Raw genomic sequence first — 18,875 nt, forward strand, 5'->3', positions numbered from 1 at the left:
CCTTGATCTCAGTGATACCCAGCAGACTGTCTACTCAGTCTACTTTGACCCTTCTGTATTTTCTATACTTTAAATATCAAATGTACACAAGGTGGAACCATACTTTCCATTTAAGTCTCTTTTCATGGCTCAAATGCCCATGAACCCTCCCTGGTCAGCTGGGAGAGGTAGGACTCTTCTTTAGGGACCCACAGCTATGGTCACCATGGGGCATACTCCAGTGCACAAACTCACCCTCAAGGACCCTTGCGTCTAACCTTCGGTAGCTACTTGAACTGAAAGTGATTTCTCCCAAGCACAAATTGCAGAGTTCTCTTTAGCTAGCTTTATCAAGAGGCCAGTAAGTAATGACACAAGAATTCCAGCAAGTGAACTATTTTCAACTGAGGACCAATATCGCTATGTATACTTAGGGTGGTGAGTATCTGTGTCTTTATCTCACAAGCCTATAGTGCAGGAGCCAGGAGCCAGGTCTCTTCTCTGATAAAGAGGGAGCCCGCAGCTGTATGTTGTTTATACAACAGCTACTTGAATCATTATCAGTCTGAAAACCAATGTTTATGCCTTGCACAGTACCTGTGCAGCTTAGTAGAGCTTGTGGAAGAAAATGTCTTGGCTGTTCCATCTCAACCAGAGGAGGCCATTCGAAATGTCCAATTTAGACAGTACAATGTTCGGAGCAGGACCCATCTTCTCCACATCTACACGTGCTCAGACAAAAGTCAGTAAAGTGCTTCCGGGGCCTATCATGTTGCAGGCAATACTGCATCTCCACCTCCAATGAAGTGTTTGTCTAAACAGGATATGCAGTCATCGTGATCAGCGTTCACCTACCTTTTTCCCTGCAAGGGGCAGACAATGACAGCATGGCTTTGTGGTTAGAACGACTGGCTCAGGTTAAATTCTTACTGTGAGGGCTACAGGAAGATTTGCAGACATCACTTAACAGGGTCAAAACTCAGGGTCAGCCAAGAAAGGATGCGCCATCTTAAAGTAGGCATCCCAAATGCTGTTAGCACCAACCTTTGTGTGACATTTCAAGGACTGTGCTCCATAAATGGGCAGGATCCGGGTCTAATTTTGGGGTGGCTTCAGAGATGTTAAGGGGTAAAAGGGTGCCTCAAGCCTCTGCCAGCCTGGCCTATGGCAAAGGTGGACCAAGTCTTTTGAGGGCTGATGGCCACGCTTCATCTTTGAATGTCATGTCAGAGGTCAAACTCTGGCCTCTGGTGGCTACTGCTGGTGGGCTCTACAGGCTGTACTAAAAGCCTTGAGGGTCTGCAAGTGGCCTTCGAACCTCTGATCACCTTCCATGCACTTGGGAGATAAGACAAGATGAAAAGAAATCAATTCCTCGCCATGAATCCCTCTTCTCAGTGTCTCAACAAAAGGCATTCAACAGCGTTGCTTGATCGGATCCAGGAAAGAGAAATTCCTTGTTTCGTTCTTGTATTTCTCCAGCCTGGGCTAGACAAGAACACCAGTACACTTAAATGTCAGGATGCTGCTAAATAACATTCCCAGCTGCCAACCGAAGAGTGTCTTTGCTTTTCATCTCCAAGTTGAGCGCTTTGGGAAAGTGATTGCTCGCTTGAATCTTCGGGCCATTCACTGATAACTCATGCAAAACCTGAATTCGGCCTGAAGGCCCTCGTGGGTCTCCCTTTTAAGCTGTTGCCCTGTGCTTACTGACAGATCACTCTAGAAATAGCATTTCTTCTCACTATTATTATTTTCTCCTGATGCACCAAGTTTGGGGATGTCATTCCCTTATAAAGTAGGGAGAGGCTTTGCTTCAAATTTATCTAGGGCCCAAAGTCTGTTGCCTCTTCCATAGGTCCCAGAGGACTGACCTGCTGTTTCTACCCAGACCCCTGACACAATGAGAGAGGGAATGAGTGCAAGGCACTCAGTTTCTGTTTAGAACAAAGTTGGAGGGTTTGTGTGCAATCTTTTATAACGAAGTACAAAGAGTCAACTTCCTCCCTATTTTTCTGGTTGCAGGAATGCAGTTTTAGAGTTTCACTTCTGGGATGCTCCTGCACTGTATCAGACGCCAGGATTCCTTGCAGGCAACCTGTAGGGGTACCCTCTGAGCATCCCTGCATACACACAGAAATTCTCTGAAGTAGATGCTGTCTTTGATAAAAAGGCAGAACCAATAATAAGGGTTGGTGATAGCTGTCTTGCTGCTGGAGATGCAACTCAGGAGCGGGAGGTTTTACTCAAATGTCCTATTATTGTGAATAATGTCCTATTATTATTTTACTCAGATGTCCTATTATTGCCATCTCTGGGGCTAATAATTCAAAGGATGTCAATATGTCTCTGAACACGTTGTGTGTTAAAGATGCATATACTGTATTCCCCAATATTTGGAATCCATCAAGACATCAAGAACATATTTCCTTCCTTTCTGTTACTGACCTAGACATTGCAATACATAAGGCTTAAGTAGCTCACCTAGATTATTGCCACTTTGGATCAGTGTAAGTCTTCACAGTCAACTAATAAAATAATCTTTGCATAAAGATCTGCATAATGCATTCGGTTCACAGTGAACTCAATGAATTTAAAAGAGGCATTCCTATGCTCGCGTGCATCATTTCATTTTAAAAGCTTTGCTGTAAACCATTATCTACAGATATAAACTAAACCCAGGAATCGCAGCACAGACCACCTGCTCTGGACTTTATCATCAGAGAATGAAAGAACTGGAAATGAAAACAAGATAAAATGATTTTTAAAATGAATTCAGCACCAATGGAGTTCAGTCAGTTGAATCAATTCTTAAAGGATGCTTTTCGGCTCTCTGCTTTGAAGTATCTATGTACTAACTTAAAAAGACACCTGTTTACCAGAACTAACAAAAAGTAAAATAACAAAACTATTAATTGCATAATTAAACTGTATCAACAATTATTTATTACTACCAATAAGCCCTTTGTTCATGACAACCCCAACAAACTGACCCATAGATTATAGGGGGTCAGGTATTCTTAACTTCACTTTTATTGTAAACCTTAGTTTTAATGTAAACCTAAGTTTCTAAGAAACTTAGAACATATTAAGGAAGAGTGGTCTCCATAATTATAATATTGCTACCCAACCTATCTTGGCTGATGAAACTTTCAGCTAAGGGGAAATTCCCTACCTCCTTATACCATTGAGAGAATTTCCTTCTACAGTCTTCCATAAATAAGCTATAACGTGTTGGGCCATCTCCATATAAGAGTTCCATCACCTTCTCAAGGAAATCTGATCCCAATATATTCAAATTTGTGTCCAATCTGAATAGCAATACTGACCAGTCATATGATGCTTTTACTTACAGATAAGTACCCCATTCTAGGAATAATGTAGAAAGCCCCTCTCTTTCAGGATGCCCTGCTGTGAAAGCTCCATTGAAATCAATGGGAGTGAGTTAAGCAAGAGTACAGCCCAAGACAGTGTGCTTTTTCTGCATTAAGAGGCCTTGTGCTCTCAATCGTTTTCAGAGTTTCAACTTACAGCAACATTCTCTGGAGTACCGAACCCCTAAATGAGATCCCTCGTCTCTCTGCCACCTTTCCTAGACTCCAAATGCTAAAATCCAAGGAGGTTATCTCAAGGTAGAGAATGCTCCAGACCTTCCCAACAACCACATGCGACTAAGTCCACACAGGCTGCAACAGAATAGAAGCAGGAGTCAAAACGCTTTTTGAAACAGGACTTCAGACCTGTGACCCTACATGCGTGAGGGTTTCTGGTTAATTAATGTTTATTACTTGCACTACAGGACTTTAAGGAGGTCTTGGAAATCTAGCTGTTTTTCCCAGCCTGTTGCCCAGTATATCTGGAGAACACCATGTTGGACGAGGCTGGTGTGAAAAGATCTCAAGAACATGAATGGCTTCTGTGATCCACAGCCGCTTCCCTCTTAGCAACTCTACGGGTCCCTTTATGTACATTCATACATCAGGATTTGGCCCTAAAAGGTGGTCAGTAAAACTCTTCAAGTGAACAAATGAATGACTGGTTGCTTTTAAGAGTCTATATAAACAACAAGAAGAAAAAAAGCTTCAGGGAGACCTGAAAACATCACTCCTCATTACCTGCACACAAATATTTACTGTTCTGTTCTGGCCTCTAGTCAAAGCAGACTAGAGCTTGCTGGTTCTGCAAAAACCTGTGGAACGTATTTAACCAGAAGCAAAAGCAGAATGAACGTGTGCGATGTGGACATTTCCAATTTACAGTCCTCAGACTCCACCCTTTTCCCATTTCCAGAGATAGCAAATTATTGGGTCCTCTGGCTGCAAGCCCTTACAGTGAAAGATAAAACGGATCTAACCAAGATGGTTTAGATGCTTTCTTATATCACCCCTATAATGGTTCAGGATTGGGCAAGGAACACAGATGAGCTCCAAAATGAGAATTAATTTATACTATTCCCGATGACCAAAAATACTTGTCTGGAACATTCCTGATTTCACGGTTAGAGTGCCTCCTACAAAACAATCTCTGGAAGTGCAACGCAACTGCTTCTGAAAGAAAGCCGCACAAAATAGGGACTCACCATCTCTGCAAGGAAATAAAGTAAACAGAAGGGAGCCAGACAGGCTGAATAGAATGCAATGTGCCCACTTGTTTTTATCTATCCAACCAGCAATTTATTCTCCTACCATTATATTTGTATGCTCAAAAGATTTACAGACAGTCTCTGATTCTTGCCTAGACTTGCTTAGCATCAGTCACTGAATTGGCTGAGACCTTGGTCCTACCTGTGTCAACATGGCCTCAATTTATGTATTCTCTCCATTCTAATACCTTTTTTCTCTATATACAATGAGTCTCTGTGTTGCAATAATGCATTCTTAACAACTCAAATAGAGAGGGACAAAATACAAGCAGGTGCTGCAGAGATAAATCTCAACTCACTTTAAGATTTCAGATATGAATTCATGCTGAGAAAGTCCAGCAGGGAACAAGGCGGAAGGACAGGCTCCGAAACTGTAGAAAGCTTGGGTGATGTCCTTCAGCTCCGGGCACCAAAGATCAGTGCTGACTTTGTCTGCTAAGAAGAGAAGAAACGATTGGCATCAGTAGACCAAAAGAGGGAAGAAGAGATCTTGTGATCAGGTTGCTGGAACTAATAAGAGTTCTGGGGTCAATATTCCTTGCCATTCCCAAAGTTACACTTCCCAAGATTCCATGGTAGGAAAGAGCCACCCCAAACCACCATGGAAATGTTGCTCTAATGAAGGACCAAGTGTTGACTGTAATGTGCTATTTCTTATCATGCTTTGAGTTAAAAGTGAAGTTGATGGAAGGAGTCATTGTGCCTTAGAAAATAAGAGTGTTTCTAGAGACCACGTTTCAGGGTAGTCAGCATCTGCAAGTCAATTGGGATGATGATCAGCAGGTCTGCTGTATCAATCTGAACGGACTGCCAACCAAAGCTTTCATTTCTGGGGGATGTGTTTTGATTTGAAGATCATGGCTGAGTTCATCCCTTGCATTAATCCCATGATTTATTTAAGGCTAAGTCATAAACACTGCTTAAACACCATGGTGGTTGAACTTTGTGCCACACACCAAGACAACCAAGTAGCTTAGGAATGTTGTATGACCCAGGCAGATAAGTAATACCTAACTTCCCCAAACTTTGTTCAAAGATGTGCTGGGTTTACAGTTCTGGATGTCAAATTACACCAAGCCAGACTCTTGATGTTCCTATGCAATATGGTCTATGACTAAGGTCCCAACATGGCGCCTCAAAACACCAGTTGTTTCTTGGTACCTGCTAGGCTCCCTAACCCATGTAACTTTTCTTATTTTCAGAAACATCATTTCATTTACAACAAAATAAGAAGTTAGCAGAATGCAAAACAAATTGTCCTTCAACATCACTCCCCCCCCCCAAATTGCCTATGGGCCCTATCAGTCTGATGGATGACTGCTACCTAATTTCTTCTTCGGAATTATGGGCACCTGTCTAAAAAATCAGCAGCAGGCAGAGAAGGTTTTTATCTAGTGGTTAAGGCAACGGGCTAGAATCCAGGAGGCTGAAAGTTCTAGTCCTGCCTTAGGCATGAAAGCTGGCTGGTGACCTTGGACCAGTCGCTCTCTCAGCCCAATCCACCTCACAGGGTTGCTGTTGTGGGGAAAATAGGAGGAGGAAGGAGTATTAGGGATGTTCACCGCCTTGAGTTATTTATAAAAATAATGAAGGCGGGATAGATAAGTAAGTAAGTAAGTAAGTAAGTAAGTAAGTAAGTAAGTAAGTAAGTGATATTCTATAAAATGGTCATATCAGTTGTGGCAGCCACTGTATGAATAGGCTCACCCTTCCTCCAGAGGTTACTCTAGAGAAGTGCCCACAACATGATTTTCCGGATGTATTTATTTACACCATTTATCTGCTGCCTCTATCCTAGGGGACTTTAGGTGTTTTACAGATATTATAATATCTGTGATAAATCATACATTATTCTAAATCACTAAAACTTCAATAATACACATGTAATATATATTTTGGCAGCTGTGACTCCTCAGTCAGGGCAAAAGAACATAGATGGTAGGTTGCAGATCCTCCATTCTCCTAGATGGGGGTTTCTCCCCACCCTAGGTAGAGATTGTTTTTGAAATAGTTATGGAACAGACGTGGGCTTTTTGCATTCAGCCAATGTTCTGCCAAGGAATGGTGCCTCCGTCGCTTCCCCAGGGCCCATTTCCTCTCTACTACAACTCTGCTTTCCTAATGAAGCATGGAAGCAATTGTAATACCAGCTGAGCGAAACCAAGGAAATATAAGACAGGTAAACCATCTCTTCGTTCATCCAGTGGTCCTGCAATGCTTCCCTCTGTCATATTCCTTTCTTAAGAGGGTAATGCATCAAGTGGTTAAAATGAAACCACTTAAGTGGCAAGTGACAGCCGGATTACTCTCTCCCCTCGCACATACCTCGTTGTGGAATCACAGAGACTTCAGCGTGAATAACATATGTTATTTATACGTTGATACATAACATGAAGCGTAATGAAGTTCCCATTTCAGGGAACTTTCTAAGGTGCAACTTGCTCAGCCTGTTGACCTCAGCAGCACCATGGTTCAGGAGCCTAGGACAGAAGCTGTTCACTGTATTTTGAAGATGTACAAACCAAGTTTGCCTAGGGCTGCTTATAACTCTTTCCAGTGCCAAACATGAAAATCAGAAGTGAAGACATCTCCCATCAGGGCAGGCCAAAAGGAACTGAGGTGCTGCTCTCAGGCTGATGAAAGAAGGATCAGGCTAGGAGCTCTCTTGTTCAAGGCCATAACAGCTCTTGTGAAAACTGGGGCTGCTCTGCCTAAGAGCCCTGGGCGTTAGTCACTGGCCCAAATCCTTGGCTCACTGATTTAACTGCTTGAGGAACAAGCCAGGGTAGCAATTTCATAGCCTCCCACGGTACGATGTCTGAGTTGGCAGTTCGCCCAGCTGCCAATGGGGCAGCAGAAATGCAGCAACCAGCTTCTTCCCTCGCTGCATTTGCTTCTCGCTGGCCATAGTGTGGGAGTGGCAAAGCTGCCCCTTGGAGCAACTGGGGTGGGGAAATGAATGCCGGTGGGGGCACCAAGTTGGCATAGCATCTTAGCTGTGGGGAGGGGAGAATCCCAGGAGTCAGATTGATGGGGAGGGCTTGGTTGCCCCACAGCTCCAGAAGGAACCCTGCAAAACTCTCTTTGCCAGGTTTCATCTCAAGCAGGAGCTGAACCGAAACTTAATCAGCTTAGCTTTTTAAGCCCCAGGATGTCACGGGGAGGTGTATGGAAGCAGAAGACTCCCACCCAAATTCTGGAGGCCTGAGGGTCTGTTTCTCCATCCCTCCCCTTCCCCACGTGGAAACAGATAATCTGGCGGGCCTCCCCAGGTACGTAACTCAAACCCTCCCTGCACATAATTGTCGGAGAGAAACCGATCTTTCACTCAAACCTCGGCTTTTCTTGCAAGCCATCTGCAGATTGCTTGCTCGCCGGCTTTCTTTCTTCTCAGCTGAGCAATTTTCCTTAAATTGCCACTTTTGAGAAGGGGAAGGAAGGAGGCTGCTCCAGCCAGGAGCGGGGTGACAGGTTCCCCCTGTCTCAGTCCCTTTCCCTTTCTCACCTCATAATTACCTGACGCCTGGCTGGGCCCTGTCCCATGCAATTTTGAAGGTGCTTCGGCTGGGATGGGGTGTGGCGTAGGAGCAGCAAAAAGCCGCTGGGGATCTGGAAGGAAAATGGAGGGTGTGGGGCAGACTGGGAGGCCCAGACAAAAGAGCCTTTATCTGCCCTGAACTGCAAAGGAGCTGAACAGGAAAAGGGGTGGAAGAGTTAGATCAGTTTTTCTCCACCTGGCGACTTTAAGATGGGTGGACTTCAACTCCCACAATTCCCCAGCCAGAATAGCTGGCTGGGGAATTCTGGGAGCTGAAGTCCACCCATCTTAAAGTCGCCAAGGTCGAGAAACACTGAGTTAGACTGACAAGATACACTCCCTTCCTCAGACAACAGAGAGATGGAGAGAAGCATCCCTCATTTATTCACAACATTTCTGGGTAAATAAAAATGCTGGAAATGAAGTTGGTATGTGCATCACAAGAGACAAGCCATCCTACAAAATGATGATTTGTGCACCGAGGGGGCTCCCCCGCTGTTTGGACTAACCCCCTTGCAGGAGCAGGGGGAAACCACATCAAGACCATCTTAACCTTCTGCTATCTGATGGTGTGGATCACTACAGCATGTAAAAAAGGGGTGGGGCTTCAGTCGTGGCCACCATCTTGACTTTTTTGGCTCCCCCTCTTTGGCAGACACCCTTGGTTCAGGTGTCACTGCATGATTCTACATAAATAACTCCCACTCAAATATACAAACATCATTTCATCTTTCCTGAGATGATTGCCTCATTAGATATCACCAATATCACCCCAAGAACTCAATGGATCTTGTGCCAGAATGCCAAAATCGAGAGTTTTCATCCAGGGTGAAAAATCTCATAAGATTTGACAATCAGACAGTAGTGAGGACATTCTTAAAGGGTGTGTGTGTGTGTGGAAGAGGGGACACAGATGCCCCAACTCAAAAGGGAAATGTGGTGCCAATCCCTGACTCATGGCTTGTTTAACAATAATGTACTGACTGAGCTCCAATTAGCCAATACACAACATTCTAAGTCAAAACCGCATTATAGTTTAGTGCAGTAATCCTGGGCCGTTCAGGGTCACTGGACACATTTGGCATTTTGAGAGCATGTTATGAGCATTCCCTCACAATGGTTGCTGAAAAACTCATAGACCAGAGAGTAGACAAAGCATAGCACACAGCACTTATATTTTGAAAAATACCAGTCACGCACAAGACAGGCTTTTGCTTTGTCGCTTGCTACTTTTCCATTCATTGGTTAGAAAGGAAGAGGAGGAGGTAGAGGAAGAAAAATTAGGCACATTAGAAAGTTTGGGCTCCATGGATTACTTCCTGCTTCCCTTCCAAAAAAAGAAAACCAGAGGAGCAAGAGATCTTTAAACACACCATCGCAAATCTGGTGCATCTTCCCTATTTGCTGACAATTGTGGCCAGGAGCTGAAGACCCAACACATTTGGAAGGCACCAGAGTTGGGAAGACTGATTCAATACAAAACCAATATAATGTTGCTGTAAACTTACGTTACAATATCCAAATCTAGCTGGGTCATCCATATTTTTCAAACTTGTGTGGATGAAAACAAACATGTGTAACACCCCTGTTTTCATGACAACAGTTTAACTACCACACTCCCATTATTATATATGAAGGAAGACTTCTTTCCTGCTCTTCTTGATCCTCTATACATCTAGCCTGCATTACTTTGCCTTTCATTAGCTAATTTTTTTTTTAGAAGTGTTCTAGTAAAAAAAAATTAATAGGAGAAAAAACTCAGAAAATACCCTAAAGTATGCTACTGACAAATATACTTTATGCATACAATATGCTGCCCTTCAACAGAGCACCTTGTAGGATACCTGTATTGGTTTGATATGGATGTGCAATTTAACTCCCATATTTGGTTGAAAACACTGGAAGTCGTAACCCAACACACCCAGACAGGATTGGGTCGTCCTGGAGGAAAAAGCTGAACAACAGAGAATGGAAACTCTCACATCCTGTGATACTGCAGTCATTTTTTTCCCCCCAAATGATAAATTATGGGAAGGAATCAAGGACAGTAATGTATCACTGAGAGCTATCAGGAATTGTCCTTGGGGAACAAGCAACAGTCAAAACGCATAACTTTTCCCTTCTGACATGGACTCGCCTTCTTCTGCAGATGGAGACGTGGCATGATGCCCCCTTGGGGATGTTGTTCTACGGTGGCCTCATTTTGGGTACCACTGTCCCTCTCCTCTACAACCACTCTTAAAAAGCCACAAACCACCAATCTGAAGGCTCCTTCCTCCACTGTAAGCTAACCCTGGTAACAGAGAAGGCTGGATTAGCAGGTTGGATACAACGGTGAATATTCTAAGCTGCTCCTAAATCCTGCTGCAAATTTGTCCAAGACGTTTTAGGTTTTATGGAAGCTAACTCATGATCCACATGGATGGTTCTGAGCTGAACTGATTGAATGGCTGAGTCTAATACTTTCTCCAGCTGGCATCAGCTGCTACTTTCCAAATGTTTATTGCTTGTGTTCTTCACTCTCTACAAGACTGATGGCCCCATAGTGAACGGAAGCCAGAAAAATCAAATCTGGTAAACATGCCCGTTCTCCCATAGCTCTTGCAGTGAAAGAGAAGCCACTTTTCTGAAACCAGAGGAGGAAACGGGAAGAGAAGAAAATCTCTTCCTGCCCTGACAAAGCCATTAAAGGATCCCTTCATCTCTTGTCTACTTTCCCATCTGCTGGATGAACCCAAGGCCCTGATGCTCGCGCCCACACGCTCCTCACCAGGGAGAACTCTTGTGGGAGCACAGGAGGCCCAGGCTCACTGTGTCTTCAAGAGCGTGTCCCTCAGACCTCATGTTGGTGGGTGAGTGGACACCCCTTTTGAGTGGGGCTTTCACCGGGAAAAGTTTACAATAGGCTCTGGCCAGTTTCCTGCTCTCTGAATCTGAATGGGGCCCCAAATGGGAGATGCCAGGCAATTGCTGCTCCAGGACTCGCTCCAGGTAGCTCTCTGGGCTGTATATCCTGATTCCTGGATTGTGAGACAGGCCTGACTTTAGCATCGATTTCCAAAACTGCGGCAGAGCAGCAGCCTGAGTCTCCAAGAAGATAAAAATAAGATAAACTTGCAAGAAAAAACAGATTTTACGTAGCTTTGGAGGATCACACAGCTGTTTGGGATGTGACAGCCTAACGTTGGATGTCTCCTGTTCATCTGCACCTCTGTTGCATTCAGAACAAACACGCTGAGCCTCCTCTGTACAAACGTGGCCAAGTTCCTAATGCCCAGGTGGCCTGTGAATCTCCCCAGCACAGGAGCTAGAAAATGGTGCTTCACGTGAGATTGAAATGGGGAGAACCTGGAAGTTCCAGACGAACGTTTGGGGAGATCTAAACCCTGCAGGGCGTAGGGTGGTGCTAGGGCTGTGCATCCCCCGTGAGGGACAGCAGGCATCCGTGATGACGCAGGAGTTCTGCGTCCTAACACCTGGGATCATCTGGGTCTCCCCTCACAGACCAAGGCAGGAAACAGGGGCTGCCCTCTGTCCTTCCCTTCCTTCCTTCCCCTGGCAACTCCCACGCTCAGCCTTTAACCTCGCTCACGCTCACTTCCAACCCTCTTAATGTTCCTTGCTCCACGGCCTTCCAAGAGCTGATTCGTGCCAGATGTTCACTTTCCTCTCCAAAGGAGCAATGTGGCATCTCTGTTCCTGTCCAGCTTCCCTCGCTCTGACCCACCCACTCTCCTGGCTCCTGGACAGCAGGAACTGTGTGCTCAGCTGTTGCCCGGTGACAGCTTTGCAGCTGCGTTGGAGGCTTATGTTCAGATTCTGCCGCCGACTAAGCTAGGTGTGGCCTAGAGCAAGCCTTTTGCACTCGCTCAGTGTTGTGTTATCAAACATTAGTTAGTAAGAACCATAAGACTGGCTTGGTGAGGGTTTCAATCCTAGCGAGGTACTTGGGGTGTGGACAAGATGGATGTTAGCCCTTCGAGGTAGTCCAGACAAGAAGCACAACCATGAGCACTAACTCTGATTTTTACTGTAAGGTTACATTGACAGAACCTTACATGTCTGAAAGCCTTTCTCCCCTCCTCTCCTTTTACTTTCTGGAAAACTAGGGAAGGCCCCTTCTGAAATGCTTCCCATGCCCCCTTTTCCTTCTGTGGGCTGAGATACTTTCTGAACGCCAGCTGTCTAGGCCGTGGCTCTTTCTCCTGTCTCCCAGGGTCATTCCCACAGACCATCACACCAGGCAAGCATTTTGCTAGGAGTCCTAAGTTCCTATGCCAACAACAGCCCATGGGGAAGATTGGAAGCCAAGCAATTGTTTACTTCCCAGGATCAGAAGTTCACCCGGACCAGTAACCCTGTATCTGCTGAGATTCCCACTCCTCCTGCTCTTCTCCAGAGCTAACCAGATCTGTCCTTTGTCCCCCGCAGTTGCATTTTTGGAACCGGTTCATTTCAAACGGGGAAATGACCGTGGTGGGCAACACGCTTGCAAGATGCTTTGCTTTACAGAGGGTGAACTATTAGTGGATGGCTGCCATCCTGGCCCGAAGCCTTCGTGGATGGGTAAGACCCAACAGCTGATTCAGGACTTGACAGGGTGGTCTTGAAAGTCAAGCTGCAGATTTACCCTCCTGCCACAGGCAAAGAGGCCCCTGAAGCTACAGGTAGTCCTCACTTAACAACCATTCATTGAACAATGGTCCGAAGTTACAACAGCCTCAGAAAAAGCGCTTTACAAACTGTACTCACGCTTACGACTGTCGCAAAATGTCGCACCCCCCCTGCAGTCACATGATTGCAATTTGGGCACTTGGCAGCCGGATTATATTTACAAACAGTTGCGGTGTCCTGTGGTCATGTGATTGCGATTTCTGACCTATTTTGCTTGTTTCTGGAAAAAAAGTCAATTGTGGAAGCTGGATTCACTTAATGACCACAGTGATCCACTTAACGACTGTCGTAAAAATTGTCGTAAAATTGGCTCCAGTCATGTGGTGACTCACTTAATGACCACACCATTTAACGGTTTCCAGTCCCTATTGTGGTCGTTAAGTGAGGACTACCTGTACAGCTAATCTGTTAGGACTTTTTTCACCCAAAATGCCTCCAAGGTGACCCAACAGCATCTTTCCCACCCTGCCAGTCAGCAGCCGAGCCAGACAAAGAGCTTCTCTGCTGTGGCTTCTCACACCCCGGACCGATCTTCCAGCAGCTGCACAGAAGCCCTGGATTACATTCGCTGCCCTGCCCGGGGGCCTCCTCCACTTCATTAGGACCAAAGCTAAGCTTCCTCCCTGCGGCCATCTGTGCCAGAAGCAGCCGGAGCACACAATAGCACTCTTTTATCCAGGGAGCTTTGTAGCGGGCAGGTCCACCTCTGGCGGCAGGCACAGCTGCAGCCCAGCAGAGGTGGACACCAGATCACATTGTGGGGTCCTCAAAGGGGAAGGGGTCTTAAAGCAGTTGCCAGCAGCACTGAGGAAGTGGCACAGATCCATGCAGCCCAGGGGAGGAGCGATGACAGGTGACATCAAGCAAACAGATCTGACAAAGGAGATGGGGAGGAGATGCCAGCAGCTGTTACCTTCTGCCAGGACACGGGTCTGAGATGTCAGCCTGAATTTACTGTCTCCTATCACTTCTATTCACTTTATTAAAAAGCTTGGGGAAAGAGAACTAGCAGGCTGCTGAGAGAATCAATACCTGGCTCAAACAGATTTAAGTAGAGAGCCAGTTTGGTCTAGTGGTTAAGGCAACAGGCTAGAAACCAGGAGGCTGAGAGTTCTAGTCCCGCCTTAGGCGTGGAAGCCGGCTGGGTGACCTTGGGCCAGTCCCTCACTCTCAGCCCAACTCACCTCACAGGGTTGCTGTTGTGGGGAAAATAGGAGGAAGGAGTATTTGGTATGTTCACATCCTTGAGTTATTTATAAAAATAATAAAGGCGGGATATAAATATAAATATAAATATATAAAGCCGCTCATAAAATCAAGACATACGAGGCACATGGATGGAACGGGACAAGGATCAATCAATACAAATTACTGGACATTTTTAACTCTGCAGAAAACTGCGTGCATTGGTCCATCCTATGTATATTTATGTGTGTTTAAATCTAAGAGATGAGTTGTTGCATGCTTTCTTAGTCTGCGAACACACTGCAGAAGTTTTAAAAACGTTTGGGTGCACACATGCATTTTAATTCTACTTGAAGTGAACGTGGTAAATTCATAACAAGTTGGGATGGAACACATTTCTCCCTAGCCAGGGACAAGAGCTCAGCATCTTTATTAAAAATAAAATTCCAGACCTATTTGGGGAAAAAAAGAGAGAAATCAATAGAAAAGTTGTTCCTTACTTGCATTAATTTTGTTGTTTATTCGTTTAGTCGCTTCTGACTCTTCGTGACTTCATGGACCAGCCCACGCCAGAGCTTCCTGTCGGTCGTCACCACCCCCAGCTCCCCCAGGGACGAGTCCGTCACCTCTAGAATATCATCCATCCACCTTGCCCTTGGTCGGCCCCTCTTCCTTTTGCCCTCCACTCTCCCAAGCATCAGCATCTTCTCCAGGGTGTCCGGTCTTCTCATTATGTGGCCAAAGTATTTCAGTTTTGCCTTTAATATCATTCCCTGCTGCATTAATAGACTGACCATAATGTACTTTTCACTGATCATCAGTTCTTCAACAAGGGCAAAAGTTTGATGAGACAGCTTCACAACTAAAGGTAGCCCAGCTCTAAAATCAAACATTCAGTGTTGTGTATCTTTAACCATCATCGCACCTACAGTCCCAGAGAAATCTGTAAGGCGCCGATTAGTAAAGATCCTGAGAATTCTGTTAAAGATCCCAAGAGTCTCCTTTCTCCAAGGAGCCTTCCAGATTTCTAGTTGGGAGAGATCTACAAAGCCTGTTAAAAACGGGAGATTCTCCAGCACCTTCAAGTTCCGAACTATTTCACCAAAAGCAGGTTTGGTGTGGGAGGTTCAGCATCAAGGGATCGTGAAAGGGCTGGCATGGCTGGTCCTTCCTTCAGGGGTGCAATTCCGTGAACTCAGGCCAGGCTCAGCAATTAGAAATAACGAGGCTGCCACTTCAGATAGCAGACGCTGAGAGGCAGAGAGCAGAGGCAAAAAAAATCAGGAGAGACAGACATATGTTTGCAAGGCTGCTGCCCTCAGCTGTGCAGGAAGACAGGCAGGTTCACAAGCGCTACAGCCAGATTTAACCGTCAGTCTGATTAGCTTCTGCGTATGGCCTGGAGAGAGACATTTCTAAGCCCTTACAAGTAATCCTTGCTTAATGACCACAATTGGGACCAGAATTTCGGTTGCTAGGTGAAGCGGTCATTAAGTGAATCTGACCCAACTTTATGACCTTTTTTGCAGCAGTTGTTAAGCGAATCATTGCAGTTGTTAAGCAAACCACATGGTCGTTAAGCAAACCACACAGTTCCACATTGATTTTGCTTGCCAGAATCTGGCTGGGAAGGTAAAAAATGGCGATCACATGACCCCGGGATGTTGTGATGGTCACAAATACGAACTGGTTGCCAAGCGCCCCAATCGTGATCATGTGACCGCGGGGATGCTGCAACGGTCATAAGCGTGAGGACCAGTTGCAAGTCAGCTTTTTCAGCACCATCCTAAATCCAAACTGTCACTAAACAAATGGTCATTAGGTGAGGACTACCAGTACTGCGGATTCCAGAAACTTTTTGGTTTGGCCCAAACGATTTGGAATAAACAGCAAGATTTGAGGAGGGGGCGGTTAGCAAAGGAAACACCATTTCATTGTTCAAGCTGTTGCACAATTAAGTGGCTGAGTGGTTGGGCATCTGGGGTCTCAGGGGTGTCCACAGGGTATGGCCAAAAAAGTCAAGATGGTGGCTGTGATGGTGCGATCAAAGCTCCAACTGATTTTTAATGTGTGAAGCGTGTAGACCTTGCTGTGTGGTCTGCGCGTTAATGCTTTCGAGGGAAGGAGAGGGTGCTGTGGGCCACATCGCAGAATGAGCCATTTCACACCCACAGAGGAAGATAATTTGCTTCTTTGTGGAACTGGGGGAGGGCACAGAAGGGTTCTTGCTTTTTTGCTTTTTTTTCCCCAAACGACGTTAAGCTATTTTAGGACTTCTACAGTTCCATGTGTTTCCCATCTCAAAATAGCAGCAACTGTGCTGCCAATTTTCAGCAGTCGTGGTGCCTGCGTGTGCGTGGTGATGGTCTATAAAAAGATGGGTCTGGGAATTGCACATGGCTCTCGAGACTAAGGCTGCCATCCGCAGAATGAGAAGTTTGAGAAGTTGCAACAACGCTACAGCTCTGCCTGGCAAAAACCTGCGGCTCACTTGGGCTCTGAAGCTACAGAGCAAGACCAGAGGAAGGCGTTAATAGCCGCCTGCATCAAGGAACAGATTTCTTACACAAAGATGTAGGAATAGTCCAGATTTGCTCAGGGCAGAGTTTCTGATTAGGCAGATAAACCACTGAACATTTCTCAGAGAGCCAGTCTGGGGTGACGGCACCAGGCTAGGAACCAGGAGGCCAGACCATGAGCTCTAGTCCTGGCTTTGCCACGAACCCAGCCGGGTGACCTTGGGCCGGTCCCTCTCTCCCAGCCCCGGGAAGGAGGCAACGGCAAACCATTCCTGAAAATGTTGCCAAGAGAACAGCAGGGACTTGTCCGTGCAATTGCCAGGAGTCAAAACTGGCTTGAAGGCATAAAGGAGCAAATAAAGAAATAAATCTTTGCTGAAGAGCCTTCCTGTGACCCAGGAAAACCTTCTTGTACCTCCCTTATTACTCTTCTGTGCCCAAAAGCAAAAAAGCAGGTATGCGGAACCTCACTGACTCCTCCTGTCCCTTCCCCGCTTGCAATCCTGGTTCTCATTTGCTGCACCACAGTTAATTGCTAAGGAGAAGAAGGCACAGATGCAGCTGGCAGAAGATTAGGATCCCTTCACCTCTTTTCCCAGATTGGATGTCTATTTGATTTTCTTCTTCCTTTTCTCCTCCGCCCTCAAAGCTTGAAACGAACAGAAAAAGAGTGGAGGACACCAATAAGATGCCTGCTAAAATAAGCCGATTCCCTAAAAAGAGTGAAAAAGTGGAAAGAGGTGCTTCCTGACATTGAAACCTATGTGAGAAAATTCATGGGTCTGGCGAGTCAGCAAAAGCCAATCCCTAACGCCCTGCCATTTCAGCCTCCTAGGGCACCTGCCCTCTTGCAGAGCGGGCTCTTCCTCACTCTTCCTCCTTAAATATTTATTCATTTATTTACATTTCAAATTTCGTCACTGCCCATCTCACTCAAAGAGCGACTCTGGGCAGTTATATACAGTATATATATTAAATAGAGTGGCGGACTTGGCCTAGGGCCAGCCTGCCCGTGCGGCAAAGCTCAGCAACCACTTCAAGCGGTGGCCTGGATCTGGTGGCCAGCTGGGACCAAGGCCCGTCACCCTGCCAGTCCAGCCTGCTACCAACAGCTCCACATTGGGTGCTCTGAAGGGATTCTCAGAAAGGCACAGCAAGCAGGGCTTGACATCCGATGGCAGAAGCCGGCATCCCATGGCTGCTGTATAATACATCGCTCAGAAGCCTTCTTCAGCATGATGGTTATAGGACAGCTGGGGAAGGGGATTATGGGAGGGAGCAGCAGGTCCTCCTCCCATAATCCCCTTCCCCAGACATCCTATCACCATCATGCTGAAGAAGTCCTGAACAAAGTGTGGTGCAAAATATGAAACAATCCTTGGATTCAGCATAGGCTGACACAGAGCAAAACAAAGCATCAAAGTGGTCTGAAGGATGTACAGGTAGTCCTTGCTTAATGACCACAATTGAGTCTGCAATTTCAGTTGCTGAGAGAAGTGGTCATTAAGCAAATCTGACCTGATTTTTAGGACCTTCTTTGTGCCGGTCATTAACCAAACCACGTGATCGTTAAGCAAATCACGTGGTTCCCCACTGATCCGGCTTGCCAGAAGCTGGCCGGGAAGGTCGAAAATGGTGATCATGTGACCACAGGAAGCTGCAACAGTCATAAATGCGAACCGGTTGCCAAGAGCCCAAATTGTGATCACATGATCATGGGGCCGCTGCAATGGTCGTAAGTGTGAGCACCAGTTGTATGTCATTTTTTTCAGCATCGTTGTAAGTCTGAACCATCACTAAATGAATGGTCATTAAGTGAGGACTACCTGTATACTCTTTCTGCAGACTAAATCTCTCCCCTTTTTCTTGCAAACACAATTCCTTCCACCCTGCCCTTTCATCACTCCCAACTGACCGGAAGAGAGGATCTGATAAGTGCTGATTTCCCAGAGAGCCTTGAAAGCATCTGCCGAGACATCTGGGTTCAAAGACATCAACTGCAAAAGAAATGCAGAGCATCAATGTACGTGAGGAAGACATCAGGGAGCATCCCATCATCCATTCACCCCAACAGTTGTGGGGGTGAAGAGTATGTCCTGCAGTCAGGGAATTTGAGGGCTAAATCTCACTTTGGCTGTAAATGTACCAGGCCACAGGAGGGAAGGCCACTCAACATCAGCCCAAGCCCCACAGTTGCAAGAAAACGGTAATGACGCCGACTATCTTAGAAAGCAGGGCTGGCCCACCCTTTGAGGCATTTTGTTGCTCCTAAGACAGGATTTGCCCCATGCCTCTGTTTTTCACATGAGCTAGAGCACTTCTGAACGCTATAAAAACC

General features: G+C 45.9%; 1 protein-coding gene across 1 annotated transcript in view; it reads right to left on the reverse strand.

Moving 5' to 3' along the window:
* LOC134502859 (uncharacterized) overlaps positions 1–18,875 on the reverse strand; it is an 87,015-nt gene that overhangs the window by 7,354 nt on the left and 60,786 nt on the right. The window contains exons 8-9 of the mRNA XM_063311379.1: positions 18,453–18,534; positions 4,921–5,056 (exon numbers count right to left, since the gene is read on the reverse strand). Of these exons, the coding sequence (XP_063167449.1) occupies positions 4,921–5,056; positions 18,453–18,534 (218 nt within the window). The remainder of the gene's footprint in view (positions 1–4,920; positions 5,057–18,452; positions 18,535–18,875) is intronic.

Source organism: Candoia aspera, chromosome 9 (assembly GCF_035149785.1).
Source record: "Candoia aspera isolate rCanAsp1 chromosome 9, rCanAsp1.hap2, whole genome shotgun sequence".
Classification (NCBI taxonomy): Eukaryota; Metazoa; Chordata; class Lepidosauria; order Squamata; family Boidae; genus Candoia; species Candoia aspera.